Below are 23,124 nucleotides of genomic sequence, written 5' to 3' on the forward strand. Positions count from 1 at the left end.
AAACCACATGGACCATTTATCCAATTTTCTCTAAATTAAATTTTATCAAGTTCCATCAGGTAGGAAAAATAGAAGTCACTTAGACCATTTTTAACGCGGCGTCAGAGGGGTCCCGTCAGACGCGCTGGCAGTGGGTGACGCCCCCTGACGCCCCTAGTGGGGCGTTACGGCTGATGCGGGAGGGGCGTCAGTGAAGTTTTTCACGCGTGGGTGAGGCAGCGTCAGGAGGACGTGGCGGCTTCTGATTGGCTGGAAATTTAAGCCGTTGGGTAACGGCTATATTTGATTTTTTTTTCATTTTTTTTTAAATTCTATTTATTTTTATCTATATAAACCCATCCATTCTACACTTTTAACACACAATTTTTCTTTATTTTTCTTTGAATTCTATCAATTAAATCATACAATTTTCTCTCATCATCAATTATTTTTCTTTCATGGCATCGTATTTACTTAGTTTCGATTCCGATTCGGAAGACGAGCGTATTATTGCACTAATTCAACATTTAGAAGATGCTGATGACGAAGTCGAATCCGATCGTGTTCCAAGATCACGAATTTATATTCCAAGAAATCGTGAAGAAGCTGCAGAAAACTTATGGAAGGATTATTTTAGTGACACACCCGTGTTTTCGCCATTTAAATTTAAAAGGCGTTTTCGTATGCGGATTGAACTATTTCTCCGAATATCGCAAGGTATTTCTAATTTCGATTCTCATGATACTCCCGAGCATTTTAGATTTTTTAGGGAACGTTTTGATGCTATCGGTCGGCCGACTTCTACAATATTGCAAAAAATGACTTCGGCTCTACGCCAATTGGCGTATGGAACTGCCGCCGATATGTTTGATGAATATTTAAAAATGAGTGAGCAAACCTCAATACTTTGTTTAGATAACTTTTGTAAATGTATTATTACATTATACAAAGAACATTACATGAGATCTCCCAATGCATACGATGTTCAACGTTTATATAGTAAGCATGAAGAGAAACATGGTTTTAAGGGTATGCTCGGGAGTATTGATTGTATGCATTGGGAGTGGAAGAATTGTCCCGTTGCTTTGAAGGGACAATACACTAGGGGTGACCACAAGAAACCTACCATTATACTTGAAGCAGTTGCTTCGTATGACTTGTGGATTTGGCATGCATTTTTTGGAATGGCGGGTTCCAACAATGATATAAATGTTTTGAATCAATCCTATGTTTTTGATAAACTTAAAAAGGGAACATCTCCACTAGCACCATTTGAGGTAAACGGTAATCAGTACACAAAAGGCTATTACTCAGCTGACGGTATATATCCTGACTGGGCTACTCTAGTCAAAGGTTTTGCGAGTCCGACAGATGATCCAAGGATTAAGTTTACTAGGTTTCAAGCTAGTGTCCGAAAGGATGTAGAGAGGGCATTTGGGGTTCTTCAAGGTCGATTTCATATTTTAAGGTTAGCAGCACGCACTATGTCGGTAAACAAGATGCGGAGAGTTATGGACTGTTGTATCATATTACATAATATGATTTTGGAGGATCAAGGATTTGCGTTAAGTGATTGGGAGGAAGAGTTCATTACCGAAGATATGGAGAATCGTCCGGAACGGATACCGAATAGAGGATGAGATCAAGACGTTATCATCCGAGAAATAAGAGATAGGACGGTGCACGACCAACTAACCGATGATCTAGTTGAGCATATTTGGAACCTTCCGTCCGCATTTCGCACCATGAATGGTTAAATTTATGTAATGGTTAAATTTTATGTAATGGTTAATTTTTATGTGTTTTTTAATTATATGTAATATAATTTGTACGCATAATAAAATAAAAAAGAAAAAATAAAAATAAAACTGGTGGGACCTATTTGACACTGGAGGGGCGTCAGGGTTATTTTGGTGTCAGAGGGTGACACTGCCACGTCAGAGGCAGATTGCACTTTTTGGCCAAAAAGTGAACAATCTGCCTGTGACGTCACAGGCAGGGTTAAAAATGGTCTTAGTGCACTGCCAATTTTTCACAATACCAAGGTGGATCATGGTCATCCCTCTGAAACAAACATTACTAATTATGATAAATTCCACACGAATAAATATGATCTTGCATGAAGTGGTAAATGCAATTTATTTTTTGTAACATACCTTGATGGGTAGTAAACTTTAACGTCATCCATACTGAAAAATTTAGCATAGAATCATTAAAATTTCTCAACTTTGAAAACAATACCAATCACTTACTTCAAAAAGTGATGTAAAATCAAGGGTAAACAGATTATAGACTGACTTGCTGGACAGATTTGTTAATTTAATATCAGAAACAAAAACACGAATAAAAACAGGAAACAAATTGAAGTATCCGCCACTTTAATCTATAAAGGATGTTAATTCACCACAATTAAAGATAAAGGAAACACTTCAAACCACCAAGATCATAAAACCTTTTAAAAAAATGAAGGTTTAAGGTAAATAGAGCTTGACTCCATTAGAATTCATTTTCATCAAAAACGGAGTTTCACACATTACAGCAATCTCTCTTTTATAGAGCACTCATAGTTCTAAATCCTTCTATTCCCTAGACGAAAATAAAATAAGAGCTGGAAATTACAAGAGGTTGTTACATAGTACAACCATCTTTAATCAGTAGAATATTTTCTGGGACCACTTCATGCTGCTGCTGCTCCTGATGTTGTCTCTATCTTCCTTTTTATTTTTTTGCATTCTAAGCTCATTATATTATATTATATTATATTATATTATATTATATTATATTATACTATACTATACTATACTACACTATTTACTAATTAGTGTAAATGGGTACCAATCATATCTCGTCACCTCGCAAATAAACACTGTTGTACTGTAGCAATCACTGTAGCAATGTAACTGTGGTATTTTTTTTTATTTTTTTTTTGGAAACACCTAATTTGTGACTGGTTTGTTTTTAATAATAACAATCTGAATTTTTTATAATAAAATCCTTAAATTAGTTGTAACCAATTTTGCAAAAAAACACTATTGTACTGTAGCAATCACTGTAGCAATGTTACTGTGACATTTTTTTTTTTTTTTTTTTTTGGAAACACCTAATTTGTGACTGGTTTGTTTTTAATAATAACAATCTGAATTTTTTATAATAAAATCCTTAAATTAGTTGTAACCACATAATTATACTAATTGGATAGTAATATTTTTTAAAGTGACTGATGCTATCTTGATGAAAAAAGAATAGAATAAGTTTGGTCCAGTTCAAAATAAAATAAAAATATAAACTAATACATAGTTGGAGTTTTAGACAACAACAAAAAAAAGATAAGGGTGGCGGTGTCGGAAGAGTGCGACGGCTGGCGATTTGCTGGTGGTAAGCGGCGGTTGTGTATGCAATTTAAAATAATGGTAAAAAAGTTATGCAAATTCGATTGCACTACAAATTTCATAGTCATTTTTCGAAATGGCATTGTAATTATATGAAATCGTAAACAAAATTTTTTTTGCACACCGCCGCGAAGCGCGGTCCACTTTACTAGTTACCAACTAAAATAAAACTACTACAATCAGTCAGTCAGTCACACATATATGTTGCATATCCAATACAAACATAAAACATGTGATCTGATTTGAAAGCATGTGTAATAGGAGTGGTAATGGCCCTAAGCCATCCATTTAAGTAAGGTGTAACCTTGATTGAATTTAGGTTCACCAAACAACCCATCAAAATTGAGACATTACAGGTATCACAACCATAGCTTGACTTGTATACATCAATAAAACATGCTGTGTAATTATATTATTCTCGTCTGATAATAGATTCTTATCAAAAAGGCTCATCATCATCTACGGGCTAACGGACAATGGCTATTAAATATACGATCGTACAGAAGTGAGCTATTGTGAAATCAAATGCTGAAAGAGGCACATCCATACATAACAGAATTGACTTACAGGTGTAGAACCCAATTTCGTTGAAACGGCTGCAATATGTATCCCCTGCTCGAGTGAAATCCAAATGCAAATTATCTTTCTTCAACTATTAATCCATAGCCATGAGTGAAATCCAAATAATTCAACACGGTATCATGGGTATCATACACATTTACCAGCTTCTTGCAAGATGATTGACAAAGCTTATTATAAAAAAAGATATTTAATCACGTATCTATTTATGTTCAATTTAAAAAGCTTATAAACACTTTCTTCCATATCAAAAGTTAGAAAACATATTTGTAAACGCACGTTACCATTCGTCAACTATCAATCCATAACCATCAGAGAAATCCAAACAATTCAACAAGGAATCACGGGATTCATACATATTCATCTAGTTTCTGGCAAAATATTATGAAAATATTTGTATAGCAAAAGAAATCGGATCACGTATCTGTTTCACGTACCACAAACCTATACTACCAACATCCATGTTCAAATTGTTAAAGCTTTATAAGCATTATCCCTGTGACAGAAACACTACTGAAGCATGACTGATTCCATACGAGAACACTATTAAAGTATGACAGAAACACTACTAAAGCATGACTAATTCCATACAAAAACATACAATCTTCGATGAAGTAGTAAATGCGATTTATTTTCTTGTGACATACGTCGAGGGGTAGTAGACTTTCACGCCATTCTTATTGAATAATTTATCAAAAGAATCTAATATCTCGCATCATAAATCCTCACTTTTACGCATATGCTAAAAGGCACGCATCCAAAACGAAAGTTTTAGGCATATAGATACATAATAGAATTGACTTATAGGTGTAGGACCCAATTTTGTTGAAGTTTAGTCTTAAGGTGAAAGTGTCCTGTAACATAGAAAAAAAATAAAAAATCTTGCGGTGAAGTGTTATTGCGTTTTGAAAGTCATAAACTTCACGATACCACTTCTGCTGAGTCTAACGAGGCTCAGGTGCGGAGCCTTCCACTGTCACTGTGGACCGAGACTACGCAAAGGTAGAACATCACCCACACACAAAAACCTAATTATCAGTAACGTGAAAACACAATAAATAAAAAACCTAATTATCAGGTTTCCTCGTGAGGGGCAGTAGAACTGTAATAATTCGACCAAGGAAATGATCACGTGAGTGGGTTCCGACATCGTGTTCGGTCCCCCGTAAGTGACTCCTAACCGCTGTTAAAAAAAATAAAAATAAAATAAAAGATGAAAGAAGTTAATTGTTTCTTACTTGAAGAAATAGTCCCGTTTATTTCCAAAAGAACGGAGAGAAGAGGTGCAATAAAGGAAACTCTTTTATCCCTATTCGAAGTGGTCAACCAATGAAACTGCTGCAATATTTTCGCTGCCTAGACCATCCCCTGCTCGAAATATGACTATTTGACATGCATATACCTTCAAATTCACATTTTGTATGACCTTAAAGAGTTAAATGTGCACCAACTCGTTCAAAATGGTTCTCATTTATTTTGTGCAAATGATATTCGAATCACTACTTTTAATGCAGTCCTAATCCTCATATACCACCGCCAATAATTGTAACATCCCGCGTTTTTCCGTTAAATTATTTTTAACGCCGTCTTTTTTTTTTATTTTATATCCTCGGTATCTCAATTCGTATCCTCCATTAGCTACATTCTTACAATATTTTCGTTATTGGATTATAACATCTCCCGTACTCTCGTGTAACTTAAAATAATTCGTTTGGTTAATTCCCGCACCCGATTACAAACTAGAGGGACTAGACTTGTCAAAAGACCAAACCTTTGACTAGGTCAAAGTGGTCAAACCACCTCCTCCATTCATTATCCTCTCCATTTTCTCTTTTTCTTTAATACTTCCCTATTTTTCTTAAATTCTCCCTTACAAAGATTCATCATCCATTCATGATCTAGCAAACTTCAATCAAAACAAAATACATATTTGGAATCCTCTCTTCATCCTCTTCAATTTGATACCAACTTCATCTCATTTGGGTAACTTTCTAAAATCACTAATTTTATGTGTTCTTGAGATTTTTGAGTTATAAAGTTGTTAATTAGTGTCTATGGCTCATTGTGATGTCGTGTATGTAATTTGTATGCTCGATTTGTTGTTTTTGGTGTAACTAGCTTGAATAGGAAAAATGCTTGCTTAATCTTGTGTTTTGGATGCTCATATGTTGTTAGATTGTTAAAGTCCATGTTTTAATTGTGTTACTAGTATCATTAGCTTCGTTTTGGTGTATAGGTTGATTAAGAAAACTTCAAGAACATGATTAGTGATTTTGTGAACTTGGATTAGGAATTGATAAGCTTTATATGAACTTTTGGTGCATCAAATGCTATGAATTGTTGTTGATAAGTGTTTGGTTGCAATGTGTGCTTGATTACCTTCAAAACGGCATATCATACATGTAAATTGGTTGCCCGAATCATGAAATGCATTTTTAGAACTTGAAACTTTGATTATGAACGTTTAATGCGGTTTTGGGTTGTTGTAAGTGTTGAATTGCTTGATGAAATGTGTCTAGGTGTTTTCCTCGTCAAATTACCTTTCCGATGATATAAGATACATGTTCTAATTGTTTGCGGATCATAAGATGTGGTTATTTGGTTTTAGCTCGTGCATACTTGTGAAAAACAGAAAAGCGTCTGCCCAGATGGTGGCGCGGCGCGCGGATTAGCCTGGCCAGATTCTGCTTCATTTGGCACATTTCACGCGAAATGTTTGACTAGCTATCGACCTCCGATTCACATGAAACTTGTTCTAATATACTTATATATGAATAATTAGCATAGAAAAATAGTCCGGGACCCGACCCGAACATGTTGACTTTTTCGTTGACTTTGACCGACCAAGTTTGACTTTTTGTCAAACTTAACCAATTGATTATGCAATCTTTCTAACTTGTTTCTATACATGTATCTTGCATGAAACTTGACTATTTGCTTCACATGCTTCATAATCGAGTCGTGTTGAGCCATAGGACTAATTGAGCAACTTTGACCCTTCGTGACTATCGTTATTGATACAACCTATTTGTTTAGGTCGAGGCTAGCGTTGTCCTTTGCGCACATTACTTGTTGAAGTACTTATTTACTCTTGCAATCAAAGGTGAGATCATAGTCCCACTTTTTTTTTTTTAAATCACTTTTATTCTTTACATCGTGGGCTGAGAAACACATACATTTCATACTTATATACTTTTCATGCTTTTACATTGTGAACAAATACGAATACAAAGATGCATACGAGTTTGAACAAAAGTCCTCAATCCAATTATCATTAGTTCCACTTGCAGGGTGTAAGTGTAAGCGTGTAATTATGTTGTGTGGCCATACGGGTTTAACAAACCCTCATTCAGACGGTTCGCTACCGTTAGTGAATGAAATATAATTTCAACAATGTATAGTGTAAGTTCTAACACTAAATTCAAAAATTCAGAGGGAAGATTCAGTTAAGCCTTGATAATTGGGTGCTCGTGATACAAATACTATTTTGGAATGTGAACGATGTTGGTTAAGCAATTCATAAAGAATCTTGTGGTCCAATACATTTTACTTACTAAACCTATGATTTCACCAACGTTTTCGTTGACAGATTCTTCTATGTTTTTCTCAGGTTTTGAATGCTTAAGTGATACATGCTTCCGCACTCTTTTGCTACTTGCTTGGATGTCGAGTATACATGCATATTTGGAGCATCTTTTTGGCTACTTTTAAATTGTGTCGCATAGGTTTCAATTGTACGTTTAACTTTGTAATGTAACTAGCCGTCGAACTTCTTTTGTAAACTTGAAACACCCTTTTACATTGAAATGAATGCGACATATTTTGGTCAAACGTTGTCTTAAAGACTTATGACCATGTAATGGGACCTACGTAGTCGACGCCGTCACTTGACGATTTGTCGGGGTCGCTACAATAATGGATGATGTTGAAGATCATGTTTGGATTCAATGTCAAATCAAGAAGAAGCACCAAATGTACGTTTTAGGGCTGAAATCAAAAGGCTTTCCATGTTAAGACATTCTGCACAAAAATTATGCCCCTTTAACTTGAATACATTGACTCATGATAAGCATAGGGGTTGTACGTGCATTGGGTGCTACCTAAACAACAGATATTGTGATAAAATCTAAAAAAAAAAAAAAAAAAAAAAAAAAAAAAAAAGAATTGAGTTTAGCCAAGTCCCAAGAGAATAGTAGTGATCACATTGAGGTTATATGTACATGATTTGAAATATCCTCATATCTACACTAGATTGAAATGTGCTATAAGGAAATTGTGGGATTACATACCAAAACTTCGGCCGCATCATATTTTCAAAGGCAGGTTATGTCCGTGAAATATCATATTCTCCCTGTGAGCAATGTTTTGACCCAAAGTAGTTCGCCACCAACTGTACCATAACAACAACAACAACAACAACAACAACAACAACATAACCCAATCCCACATAAGTGGGATATGAGGGAGGTAAGATGTAGACAATCTTTTTCATATTCTAGAATAAAGACTAGTCATTTCTCTACCCAGAGTGAAATACCGCAAGAGTAGAGCCTCTCAATATTCTAAGGATAGAGAGATTGCTTCTGAAAGGACATTCGATCAATAAGTAGGTTAACAAAGTTGAAGACGCCATGAAAATGGTAGCATCAAATTTTAATGGATTTTAAACCTTCCTGAAGTTCAATTTAGGCTCTAAGCGACAATTAAGACGCCAATAAATTGACGCTTGCTGTTGACTCGATTAAATATTGCATGTCATTAAATTAACGCCAATAAATATTGCTGTTGACGCCAATAAGAGAGATTTGATTAGCTTACATGTCATTAGCTCCTTAAATATTGCATATTAAGCCAAATGTAATTTTCACATGCCACAATTATTCATATATACCCTTATCAACCTTTAAAATCACATATTTACCCAAGTAAATAACATAATATCATATAGTGGTAGGATCAAGAGGGAAGTAACCAATCGGGTGGAAGCGGGGGGAAGCAAAAACTTTTTTTTTTGGTTTTTGAAAAAACTTTGTTCACGAACATTATAGATGGGATGAAAATATGAACATTTAGTAGAGACACTTTGTGATAAATGTTTTTATTTTGGCGGAAAAACGCTCGAAGAACTAATATATAACAATTATCGTGTTTTTCGAGCGTATGTTGAGGTTTTAGCTATTGGGGTTTAGATATTAGGGTTTAGATATTAGGGTTTATATGGTTTAGATATTAGGGTTTAGAAATTTAGGGTTTAGGCTTTAGATTTAGGGTTTAGATTTAGGATTTAGATTGAGTTTTTAACACGAACGGTTTAGAGTTTAGGGTTTAGGGTTTAGGGTTTGGTGTTTTGGGTATAAACCCAAAACACCAAACCCTAAACCCTAAACCCTAAACTCTAAATCGGGCTAAATTTTACTTCACAAAACATGGAAAAAAAACGTTCATATTCTTCACGAACAATATTATCTTGAATGTTATTTTTGTCGATCGTTTTCCCGCCTAAATAATAACAGTCATCACGAAGTGTCTCTTCTAAATGTTCATATTTTCGTGTGATCTTGATGCCGGGAAAAAAAAATTCCAAAAAAACGAAAAAAAAAAAATTTGCTTCCCCCCGCTTCCTCCCGATTGGTTACTTCCCCATTGATCATGCCCCATATCATATATACCCAATTTAAATATTAAAACTACCATATGTACCCATTTAATTTAAAAAATTCACTAAACCCAATTTTACACAATTTACTTCTTATTTCATCCCTACTCCTATATATACTACTACAATCTTCAGAAAAACTACAGACATTTGTTCATACACACATGTCATAAGAAAAATCATAAAAAAAACTACCAAACAGTTTTTAATACTAATTTTGAGGGAATAGTAACGTATTACTCCTATTAGTAAAATTATGCCATTACATAATTATATTCAACTGATTTCTTAAATCTGATAGAACTCGAGCAATTTTTTGTTGTTGCAACTACACGCAATATGAAACATATATGTATTTTATAGTCCCGTTTTGCCAACGAAACATACTAACATACCAGAAATGCGTAATTTTTTAACAACTTTGACTTATTGAAAATAGAGTAGGGCTCAAATTAACCACACTTAAGCTATTGGGTCGACATACCCCCTTAAACGCAACCACAAATTGCTTGAAAATGTAGATCAAACGTCATAAAATTAAAATAAGTGACTTATTTAAAGCGGATTTTGAGTAGTCGTGCAACGCACAGGCTCAAAACCTAATATATATAAACCTATATATATATATATATATATATATATATATATATATATATATATATATATATATATATATATATATATATATATATATATATATATATATATATACACACACATTATTATAAAGCGCGTGCTTTATATCCTACGTGTCAATTTCTGGTTAAATTATGACACATGTCAGCTCCACATTTTACTCTGCCACATGTCACTACATCATTAAATAATAAGATATTGATAAGATTTGTTAAGTTTTAAGTTTTGATTGATATCAATTCCTAATATATAGCCTATATTGTATGTAAATAAAATTTTTAATATATTTATCTTTCATAATTATAACTAAATCTAATTCCGTATATATCCACAGTTATATCGATATTTATTACAAAACATCCATAATAAAATTTAATTACAATATATTAAATATTTCATATATTTATATATACATTATTATAAAGCGCGTGCTTTATATCCTACGTGTCAACTTCTGGTTAAATTATGACACATGTCAGCTCCACATTGTACTCTGCCACATGTCACTACATCATTAAATAATAAGACATTGATAAGATTTGTTAAGTTTTAAGTTTTGATTGATATCAATTCCTAATATATAGCCTATATTGTATGTAAATAGAATTTTTAATATATTTATCTTTCATAATTATAACTAAATCTAATTCCGTATATATCCACAGTTATATCGATATTTATTACAAAACATCCATAATAAAATTTAATTACAATATATTAAATATTTCATATATTCCATATATAATAAACAATATATATGGAGTAAAATATCTCTATCTTCACGTATATGCATATTCCGTCCCATAAACTTTCCTTATATATTTTAACGACTCACGAAATAATAGTAACAATGAAAAAAATTAACAAGAATAAAATATTAGTAAATTTAAAATTAATATTACTAATATCCCATTATTGAAATCTTAATTTATTAAAATACTTTATTATATGTAATCTTAATTATTAAAATATATTTGCGAAACTTAAATCAAAATGTGAAACAAATAAATGTTAAAATATTGCAATCTGTTATAAAATATCTAGATTGTGTTATAAAATATCTAGATTGGATGTTAATTTTATTATTATTATATTTCTTGCATAGTAATATTTTATACTATAAATAGACATGTATGGTAACCATTTAAGGTGTACCATTTCTCTTGAAATATCAATATCAATATTTCTTCTCTCCTTCTTCTCTCTTTTTCTCTCTTTGTTCTTATAACCATTAAAGGTAGTTATAAACCTACTGAATTATAACACGTTATCAGCACGAAAAGCTTAGTGTAATTAAAAGATATCTCAAACGATCACGAATCACTAATCAAGGTATGAAATTATTAATAATTTTCAGACTCGAATATATCAAATTTTGGACTACTAACATTTATATTTATGTTATTTAAGTTATATATGGTCGGTTATACCACCTGAATTATATTTTCTGTAATCTAACTCTTATTAACTTCACTAACATTTATATTTATGTTAATAAGACCTCATGATTGTACGCAACACGTCATTTGACAACACGGTACTTTATGTACGCAACACGTCATTTGACAACACGGTACCATGGGTCGAGATTAATTCCGATCAATACGAATACGACGGGGTCTTTATATGTTATCTAACATTTATGATTACTTATGCAATTAATCATTATTTATTTCATGCATACTAATGTTTATTCTTAAATTTATAATTTTAAAAGTTAAAATAAAAAATAGTTTGTATTTTTATTAAAAGTAAATTTTAAAAGTTAAAATAAGAAAAAGTAGTTTGTACTTTTATTAAAAGTAAATCTTAAAAGTTAAAATACAAAAAGTAGTTTGTACTTTTATTAAAAGTAAATCTTAAAAGTTAAAATAAGAAAAAGTAGTTTGTATTTTTATTAAAAGTATATCTTAAAAGTTAAAGTAAGAAAAAAAAAGGGGATGGCAAAATGGAATAGTTTTTTGTCAAAAATGAAGTATTGAAAATGAAGTGGTCTCCTTCTATAACTAAAAAAAAATATATACTTTTATCAAATGAATTTTTTTTTGTGGCCGACAATTTCAAACACGAGTCCGTGTTTAGTTTATCAAGAATATCTCTTGCTTTGGTGAAAGGTCACGATCACGATATCAGGTGTTGTGAAAGAATTAAAAAATTGGTCAAGTGGCCTTTTAAAAACTAGAAAAAAAATTTAAACAAAAAGTTTTTTTTATATATTTATAATTTACGGGTAACGTAAAAAAAAGGAAGTTTTTTTTTTTAAAAAAAAAAAAAAAAAACAAAGAAAGTGTTTAAATGAGTTTTACAGAAAGGGAGAAAGCAAAGTAAAAAAAAAAACTTTTTTCCAAACAAAGGTAAATGAAAGTAGGACTTAATACAAGAAAAAAGTAAACATCTCCTAGACGTGATAAAATCTATCAATGATAAGTATTAGACTTGATGAGCTAAATGTGACAAAAATGTTTCAACATGTCTTATGTTAATTTTCTAAAATAAGTTATTATTATTCCGAGTTTAACACATATACATATGTTAATTAAAAACAACCTTTTTGTTCTTATGTAGTGTTGGGTTGCAATTTTGGTTGTATGCCATAATTCCATCCAGTAGAGTGACAATAGAAAACTTTTGATGATAATCAATAAAAAACTTTTTTCCAAACTTGTCAAATGTTTTGTTAAAAACGTGACCGTTGAAAAAAGGAGGTTGAATAATAAAACTTAAAAAACAAATTATTTTTTTAAGAGTGTGCATCAAAATGGCCCGTTTAATAATGGAGAGTAAAAATATAGTCAAATTGTTTCAACGAACAAGGGTTTAATTGGATGTCTCTTAAAAAAAATCCGCGGGTACGGGTGATGGATCCAATGGATCCGCATCCACGACCCGCGGGTGCTATCCCTAATTGTGACAAGTACAAATCAACTAAAAGTCTAAAAAATAAATGCTCTTATAGGGACCAAATGTTCACAATAATTGCCTAAGCTAGATATGAAACAAATAGTTCATAAAAAAAAAAAAAAAAAAAGGTCGTTGTGCGTTTTCGGGATGATAGCCGAAATACACTTACAAAAGTAGGTCAGCCGTCAATTCTTTATGGCCATATCAACGTAGATCAATAAAATCATTTATGATTTTGATAAAAGATTAATTAAAAATTAATTATTTTTTGGTCTTGGATTCTCGGTAACAAAAGCAAAGGTTATTTTTGGTTGCCACAACAAACAAGACAGAGGTTGTTGACTTTTGTTGTTAAACATGACACAAGTGAACAATAACAATAGATTATTGTTTTTGAAAAGAATAATGATGCGTTAATTTTATTGTATAAAATAAAATTAAAGAAAATGGTTTTCATTGATGACTATGAACAAACGCAAACAAAGTGTTTGTGGTATTTGGTGATTAAAAAAAAAGTGCATCTAAAGCTTCTACTGAAAATAATATGCATCTAAAGCTTCTACTGAAAATTAATATGCAAGGTACAACGTATAACTATATGGTCAAATTCATTTGAGCCTTCGGAGTCACAAGTATATGATGTACATATATATTACTCAATTAACAAAATAGTAAATCTAAATTAATTCATATGAATAGTAAAACGAAATTAATTAATTTACTATTCACATAAAAAAGCGCATATGATAAAAAGCGCATCGCATATGATAAGCGCATATGATAAAAAGCGAATATGATGAAAAGCACAACGCATATGATGAAAATCGCATATGATTAAAAGCGCATATGGTGAAAAACACAGCGCATATGATTAAAAGCGTATATGGTGAAAAGGATATATGATTAAAAAAAACACATATGGTGATTTATAAAAAAAAAAAAAAAAAAAAAAAAACACATATGGTGATTAATGGAAAGCACATATGGTGATTAATGAAAAGTATATTGTGAAAAAGAATCACAAATGTTTCTTGAAAGAATTCAAGGTAAGATATATGAACCAATTCATCCATCATGTGAACCATTTTGATATTTCATGGTTCTAATAGACGCATCTAGCGGATGGTCTCATATTTGTATGTTATCAAGCCGTAATATGGCATTTGCAAAGTTTCTTGCACAAATTATTAAATTGAGAATACATTATTCTAATTACACCATTAAAAGGATGAGACTTGATAATGCTGGTGAGTTAACATCTCAAGCATTTAATGATCATTATATATCTACAGGGATTGTTGTTGAACATCCAGTTGCTCATGTGCATACACAAAATTGGTTTAGCTGAATCAATAGATAAACGCTTACAGCTAATAACTAGACAATTGATAATGAGTACAAATCTCTCAATATTTATATGTGGACATGTAAATTTACATGCTGCGACATTAATTCGCATTATACCATGTGGAAGTCGTAAATATTTTCACTTAATACTTGATTTTGGCCAAGAGCCAAATATTTTCTACCTTAAAACATTGGTTGTGCAGTGTATGTTCCAATTGTATCACCACAACACAATAAAATGGTTCTTCAAAGAAAGATGATAATATATTTTGGATATAAAACATCTTCAATCATAAGATATATTGAACCCATGATGGGTGATGTTTTTACAGCACGTTTTGCTGATTGTCATTTTAATAAAACATTGTTCCCTAGATTAGGGGGAGAAATAAAAATAAAAAATAAAATGATGCTTCATGATGTGAACATCAATTAAGGTATATTGAACTCGCACAAAAGAATGTGAAACGAAAGTTCAAAAATAATGCATATGCAAGAACTTGCAAATTAATTACTTTATGCATTTACAGATATAAAAAAGTGACTAAATCATATATACCAGCGATAAATGCTCCAGCTCGAACTGAAATTTCAAAAGCTGGCAATAATGTCACTGTTGAGTCTTTGCCACGCATCAAACGTGGAAGATCAATTGGTTCCGAAGATAAAAATCCTCGAAAAAGAAAATCAGCTGATAATGAGGTAAGAGAAAGTGTTCAAGAAGAACCACAAATCAATATTCCTTCTGCAGAGGATATTGATAAATGTAAATACTAAAATTGCGATAAATTATGCAATATTATGGAACCGAAATGAAACTAAAATCTCTATGAGATATTTTCATATAATGTTACAATGACATCATGAATAAAGATGATGATCTGGAACTAAAATCTGTCATTGAATATACAAAATGGACATGATTGAGCTCAATGGAAAGGAGCAATAAGAGCTGAATTAGAATCGCTCGATAAAAGAAAAGTTTTCGGATCAATCGTTATCACTTTTAAAGATGTGAAACTTATGGGATACAAATGAATTTTTATCCGAAAAGAAATGTGCAAATGAAGTTACAAGGCAAAACTAGACTTGTAACTCAATATTTCCCACAAAGACCAGAAATGAATTAGGAGGAAAAATTATCCTCCTGTAATGGATACAATTACTTATTAGATACTTAATTAACCTGGTAGTTATTTAAATGCATCTCATGAATGTTGTTACTACTTATCTGTATGGATCACTTAATAGTGATATATATGAATATACCTAAAGGGTTAAGGTATCATAAGCATCTAATGTAAAACCCAAGGGAATATATTCCATTAAATCACAAAGATTTCTAAGTGGGTTTATACAAACGAGACATATGTGGTATAACCGATTAAATGACTACTTGATAAAAAAAAGGGTATAAATATAAACTTATTTTGCACGTATGTTTTATAAAAACAATGTTCGGATATGAGATCGTAGTTGTTTATGTCAATGTTCTTAACATCATATGAACAAATAAAGAGATCTATGAAATCATTCAACTTCTAAAGAATTATTTTGAAATGAAAGATCTTGAAAAAATCAAGTATTACCTTGGATTGTAAATTGAGCATATGCCTAATGGTTTACTTGTACATCAAACAACTTATACCGAAAAGATTTTAAAACATTTTTTTTAAAGACAAACTCATTGTTGTTAGATCACTCAATATTGACACTGATCTATTTCATCCCTGCGAAGATCATGAAAATTTTAACAGATCGGAAGTTCTATATTTTAGTGCAATTGAGGTTCTTATGTATCTTATAGATTATACAAGATCTGACATTTCTTTTGCAGTTAATTTGTTGACAAGGTTCAGCTCAGCCCCTACCAAAAGACATTGGAATGGGATCAAACAAATAGTTTGATACCTTCGGGGAACTACTGATTTATAATTATTTTATTCTAACAATTCGAAACAAGATTTGTTTGGTTATACAGATGCAGATTATTTATCCGATCTACATAAAGCTAAATCTCAAACTGGATATGTATTCCTAAATGGAGGCACCGCAATGTAACACCCCGCTTTTCCGTACACGCTTAAAGGGTCGTGCGAGACTTAAGGTTGGAGTTTAGGCGTGTATTAGAGTGAGCGTTTGGGTTGTATAGTTGTGGAAACCTCGGAATTGTGTTAACTAGTCGAAGGGGCCTGTTGCAGCCCAATGTCGCGCCGCGACAAGTGGGTCCGCGCCGCGGCCCACAAAGCAACTCCAGATCAGAAATCAACTTAAACAGGATGATTTTCCTAGTGCATCGTCGCGCCGCGACGAGTAGTGCCGCGCCGCGGCAGACCTGCAGGTCAGGTCCCGGATTTTATTTAAATTAAAGGATTTTGAGGGGCAAAATAGTAAATGGACGTATAGATCAGATGGGTGCATTAAATCTGGTCCACTAGTTCATTTATTCATTTTCCTTTTTCATTTTCTTTCAATTTCTCTCCCAAAACTCTAACACCCATTTGGATTCAAGGTGAGATTGGGAGAGGAAGGATTGAGGGTTGATCTTTGGAGCAAGTGTTAAAGTTGTTCCTTGTGACTCTAGCTACGTGGTGATAGTCTCGGTAAGTTCTAACTCTAAGTTTCGAGTTTTAATTGATTATGGCTAGGGTTTTGGTTAATAGAAGCTTGTATGACCCATTTGGGAGTAAAATGGGTGAATTTGGGTTAGGTTGTTGTAATGAAACCCTAATGGCCATAACCTAGGGTTTTGGTCTTGTAATTGTGAGTTTGAAAGTGTTAATGATATTGTAAGCATTAAACACTTGTTAGAATTGAAAGAGATGTCATTTGGGTCAAGAATGTGCTAGTTGACCTAGTTTGGGTAAAATGGGTGTAAATTACCCTAGGTGGATGTCAATTGAGGCTAGTAGACTTCAATGCACTAATGTTGGTAATTAAAGTCGAGTCTTGGCCATTAAGAGGGCGGTTGTGGTGTGGTTGGGTCATTTAATGCGAAATTGAGTCATTAAATGCCCAAGTAAATGTAATGTGGTTAATTCCACTAGTTTATGTATTGAATTGGTACTTAATGTATTAGGTACTTGGCTTTGAAGTTTGGAAGCGATTATTCATCATCCTTGCGTCAAGGTGAGTGGAATAATTATGCGTGAACGTATATAATGTATTTATTTGTGTGGTGTGAATGTGGAAGTGTCGCGGTGTTCAAGACACCACATTCTAGGTAACGAGTAGTATTGTCGCGGTGTTTAAGACACTACTCATTGTGTGATTGACTTGTGGTATTGTCGCGGTGTTTAAGACACCACAAGGTCATGAGAGTGGAAGTGTCGCGGTGTTCAAGACACCACTCATTGTATTGAACGAAGTGTGGATTCGTCGCGGTGTTTAAGACGCCACATTGTTGTAAGGGTGAGTTAGTCGCGGTGTTTAAGACATCACCCGGGGGACTAGTGATTACGCGGTGTATAAGTAACACTAGTGGATGTTATGAACTCCAACGGACTTACATGTACCGTTCTCTTGTAAACTTGGTTAACCATGGTTGTGCGAATTGTGCTTAGCATATTATATTGTGAACTATATGCTATTAGTGTTGCTAGCTTAATGTGGAACGTGGGTAGTAGTTTATGCATGATCGATTGCATGTTGTTGAATTGCTAGCTTGTATGTGGTATTGTGTAATTGTATGCAAGTAAGTAGATTATATATGATCATGTATAATTATTGCATTCACTAAGCGTTAGCTTACCCCTCGCGTTGTTTATCTTTTTAGTTGCAGGTGAGGATAAAGGGAAGGGGATTGTTGGACACTAGATGTCTTTGACGATGTGCTTGTAGGAGCTTTTGTAAGTTGACCACCTTTTGGGTAGTTTAGTCCCAAACCATGCTCGTTGGGTCGTTTGGTTTATAAACTATCATTGTATTCGGTCAAACTTGTATTAAATTAATTAATGGCCTTTGTGCCTTTTGTAAACATTGGAAATGGTTGTACGTTTTAATGGAACTTGTGATTTGGTCTACATATTTAATTGGCGCATAAATGTGTATATATATATAAAAAAAAAAATTTATCGTACGGAGTACGGGTTGGGTTGTTTCAAGTGGTATCAGAGCGTGGTCTAAGGGATTTAGGTGACTTGAGATAGGCGCCTAGACTTAGACTTTTGTGTGTGCATTGTGCGGGACTTGTAGGACTTTGGGTCGGACCGGGACTTGGTTAGTACATAGGTTCATGTGAACTAATCATGTGTTATTTGTTCATGTTGTGTAGCAAGCATCGAGCGAAATGAACGTTGTACTAGCGAGTTAACGCGACGTGCTCGCGTAGTAATGATTAGCTACCCTTACTACAGGTGCAAATCGTGTCAAACAAGCGATGTACGACGATTGTCGAGCGAGATGGAGTGGTATGGTGTATAGGTATATATGTGTCATGTCTTTAGTTTCGTTGTTTAATCTTTTCCGTTTTATAGAATGAAGATGAGAAACGGACACGACACCGATATTGGGGGCACGAGCGAGGACCCCGAGTTCACGGCCAAGGTTGAGGCCATCTTTCAACGCCAAAAGGCGGAGTTTCGCGAAGATGTTAAGAAGATGTTTATCGAGACGATTGACGAACAAGTCGTCGCTTTGGTTAAGGAGCAAATTAAGATTGCTCTTCAAGAAGAAAATGGGGGAAGGCGTGACTTTTTCTTCAAGAACTTTAGGGATGCTCAACCTCCTACTTTTGAGGGCGATCGGGACCCACTCAAGAGTGCCCGATTCATCTCTGATATGGAGGGGGCCTTCCGTACTTGTGAGTGTCCACCCGACAAGAAGACTAGGTATGGTTGTAGCATGTTAAGGGGTGACGCGAAATTGTGGTGGGATGCTAAGATCCAACTCTATGGTGAAGAACAATGTATGGACTTCACTTGGGAGGAATTTAGAGCGGAGTTCTTCGATGAGTACCGAACTTCGGCCGATCTTACAAGACTTAAGGACGAGCTACGTACTTTGAGGCAAGGGTCGATGGACTTGAACACTCTCAAATCCGTGTTCTTGTCCAAGACGCAATTTTGCCCGGAGTATGTCGGGAATGATAAAATGTTGAAAGAAGATTTCTATCGAACCTTGAATGATAGTTATCAAGAAAAGATTAGCGTAAACGTGGTGAAGAGCTTCGATGAGTTGTTTAATATGGCGAAAGGGTTCGAGGCACTTGTGATGAGGAAAAGTAGCCTTACCTTGGGTAAGAAGAAGTTTGAAGCTACTAGCCAATCGAATTTTTCTAGCAAGAAGTTTAAGAAGGGCTCCGAGAGTGTGGGGAGCGTGAAGAAAGGTGCTTCGGGGGACTTCCCCTATTCTTGTCATAATTGTGGGCGAAGGGGGCATATGGCCCGAGATTGCACCAAACCATCTTCTACTACAAAGTTCACTTGTTACAATTGTGGGAAGGAAGGACACAAGAAGACCGAGTGTCCCGAGTTGCGTAATGATAATGCTAAGCGGATAGAGAAGGCAGCGGGTACGGCTAGGGGTCGTAACTACTTGATGTCTAATGAAGAAGCTAAACAATCCAATGAAGTCGTTTCAGGTACTTTCATGGTTAATTCTAATCCGGCTCGGATACTTTTTGATAGTGGTGCTAATTTGTCTTTCGTATCTCCAAGATTTGTGCCTAAGTTAAATAAACCGCTAGTAAAGTTGAGTCGTCCGGTAGAAGTTGAAATAGCGGATGGCAAGACGGCGCTAGTGGTTGATGTGTGTAAAAATTGCAATGTTGTGTTTGGCGCCGAAAGCTTCGAAATTGATCTTATTCCGATGACTTTGGGTGATTTTGATGTAGTCGTTGGTATGGATTGGCTCGATCGTTATAGAGCCGATATTGCATGCCACGACAAGTTTATTCGTGTAAAGACCCCAAGTGGGGGAGAGATGATTATTCATGGTGACAAACGAAGGAGATCGGTGCCGATATGCACTTTTGCTCGGGCACGACGTCACGTTATTACCGGTGGTATGGCTTTCCTTGCTCATGTTGTCGACACTCGTAATGAGCCACCACCTATTCGTGAAATTCCGGTAGTTAATGAGTTTGAAGATGTCTTTCCGGATGAGTTACCGGGTGTTCCGGCGGAAAGACAAGTAGAATTTCGCATCGAGTTGGTTCCGGGGGCTACCCCCATTGCTAAAACTCCTTATCGTTTAGCACCAACGGAGATGCAAGAGTTATTGAATCAAATTCAAGAATTGCTCGAGAAGGGTTTTATCCGACCGAGTGCTTCGCCATGGGGCGCTCCGGTCTTATTTGTGAAGAAGAAAGACGGTAGTATGCGTATGTGCATTGATTACCGTGAGTTGAATAAAGTGACGATCAAGAATCGTTATCCACTACCTAGGATCGACGATTTGTTTGATCAACTTCAAGGCGCAACGTATTTCTCTAAGATCGACCTACGGTCCGGCTATCACCAAATGCGGGTCCGTGAGGAAGATATTGAGAAAACGGCTTTCCGAACGCGTTACGGGCATTATGAATTTGTAGTTATGCCCTTCGGTCTTACGAATGCACCGGCGGCATTCATGGATCTTATGAACCGGGTGTGCCAACCTATGTTGGACAAGTCGGTTATTGTGTTCATTGACGACATACTAGTCTACTCGAAAAGTATGCACGAACATGAACGTCACTTGCGTGAAGTTTTGAAGACGCTAAGAAAAGAGAAGTTGTATGCAAAGTTCTCTAAATGTGAATTTTGGCTAAGGGAGGTTCAATTCCTTGGTCACATTGTGAACGAAAGCGGTATCCAAGTGGATCCGGGGAAGATTGAGACGGTGAAGAGTTGGGGACGACCGACTACGCCCACGGAGATCCGAAGTTTTCTCGGATTGGCCGGTTATTATCGTCGGTTTATCCAAGACTTTTCTAAGATTGCTTCTCCATTAACAAAGTTGACGAGGAAGAGTGCTAAATTCAATTGGGAAAACGAGCAAGAAATTGCTTTTCGATTATTGAAAGAGAAGTTGTGTCAAGCTCCGGTGTTAGTGTTACCGGAAGGCGTCGAAGACATGGTGGTTTATTGTGATGCTTCCTTAAATGGGCTCGGGTGCGTTCTTATGCAAAGGGGTAAAGTCATTGCTTATGCCTCTCGGCAATTAAAGGATCACGAAACGAGGTACCCGACTCATGATCTTGAAATGGCGGCGGTTGTGCATGCATTGAAAATTTGGCGCCACTACTTGTATGGTGTCAAGTGTACGATATATTCGGATCATAAGAATTTGAAACACCTTTTTACTCAAAGGGATTTGAATTATCGTCAACGTAGATGGATGGATGTGGTGAAAGATTATGATTGTGAGATACTTTACCATCCGGGTAAGGCGAATGTGGTCGCGGATGCGTTAAGTCGAAAGACTCAACATCCGGCGATACGTATAACATCGTTACGTTTGATTATCACTAACGACTTTCTTGAAAAGATGGGTGAAGACCAAATAGAGGCTTATGTTCACGATAAGCACACGGAACGAATTGTGGGCCAATCGGAGTTTATTACTATGGGTCCGCGGGGTTTGTTGTCCTTTCAAGGAAGGGTGTGGGTGCCTAAGACGGGTGATTACCGGCGAGTGCTACTTGATGAAGCACATAAGTCCAAATATTCCATTCATCCGGGTGCAACGAAAATGTACTATGATTTGAAGAAAGATTATTGGTGGCCCGGCATGAAACGTGATGTGGTTAAGTATGTTGAACAATGCGTCACGTGCTTGCAAGTCAAAGCCGAGCACCAAAAGCCTTACGGTAAGTTACAACCATTGGAAGTCCCGAAATGGAAATGGGAGCACATTACCATGGACTTTATTACCAAGTTACCGAAGACGGCGCGAACCCAATACGATACGATTTGGGTGATTGTTGATAGGTTGACGAAAAGTGCCTTGTTTCTTCCCATTAAAGAAGCAATATCGTCGGAGGCCTTGGCTAAGTTGTTTATCAAGGAAGTGGTCTCGCGGCATGGCGTTCCTATATCTATTATTTCGGATCGAGATACCCGTTTTACATCTCGATTTTGGGAAAAGTTTCATGAAGATATGGGTACACAATTAAAGTTGAGCACGGCGTATCATCCTCAAACGGACGGTCAAACCGAGCGTACGAATCAAACTTTGGAAGATATGCTACGGGCGTGCATCATTGATTTTGGTGGTAGTTGGGATGAGCATTTACCTTTGGTGGAATTCTCATACAATAATAGTTTTCATACTAGTATCGGGATGCCACCTTACGAGATGCTTTATGGCCGAAGGTGTCGAACTCCCATTTATTGGGGAGAAGTGGGTCAACGAGAAATCGGAAGTTCCGATTTGGTTTTGGAGACGAATAGTAAAATTGAAATGATTCGGGCTCGACTTAAAGCGGCGCAAGATAGACAAAAGTCTTATGCCGATAAAGGTAGAAGAACGATTGAGTTTCAAGAAGGTGATATGGTGATGCTTAAGGTTTCTCCATGGAAGGGTGTGATTCGGTTTAGGAAGCGAGGAAAGTTAGCTCCTCGGTTTATTGGTACTTTCAAGGTATTGGCACGTGTTGGGGAGGTTGCTTATCGATTAGAGTTACCCGAAGAACTTGCGGGAATTCATAATACG

The 23,124-nt window shown here is 35.1% G+C and overlaps 1 protein-coding gene across 1 annotated transcript; it reads left to right on the forward strand.

The window, feature by feature from the left end:
• Window positions 1-437: 437 nt before the first annotated feature.
• On the forward strand, window positions 438-1,619 carry LOC139871408 (protein ALP1-like). The gene has a single exon (XM_071859124.1). It carries the CDS (start codon window positions 438-440, stop codon window positions 1,617-1,619), a length of 1,182 nt encoding a protein of 393 aa, XP_071715225.1.
• Window positions 1,620-23,124: the final 21,505 nt, after the last annotated feature.

Source organism: Rutidosis leptorrhynchoides, chromosome 10 (assembly GCF_046630445.1).
Source record: "Rutidosis leptorrhynchoides isolate AG116_Rl617_1_P2 chromosome 10, CSIRO_AGI_Rlap_v1, whole genome shotgun sequence".
Classification (NCBI taxonomy): Eukaryota; Viridiplantae; Streptophyta; class Magnoliopsida; order Asterales; family Asteraceae; genus Rutidosis; species Rutidosis leptorrhynchoides.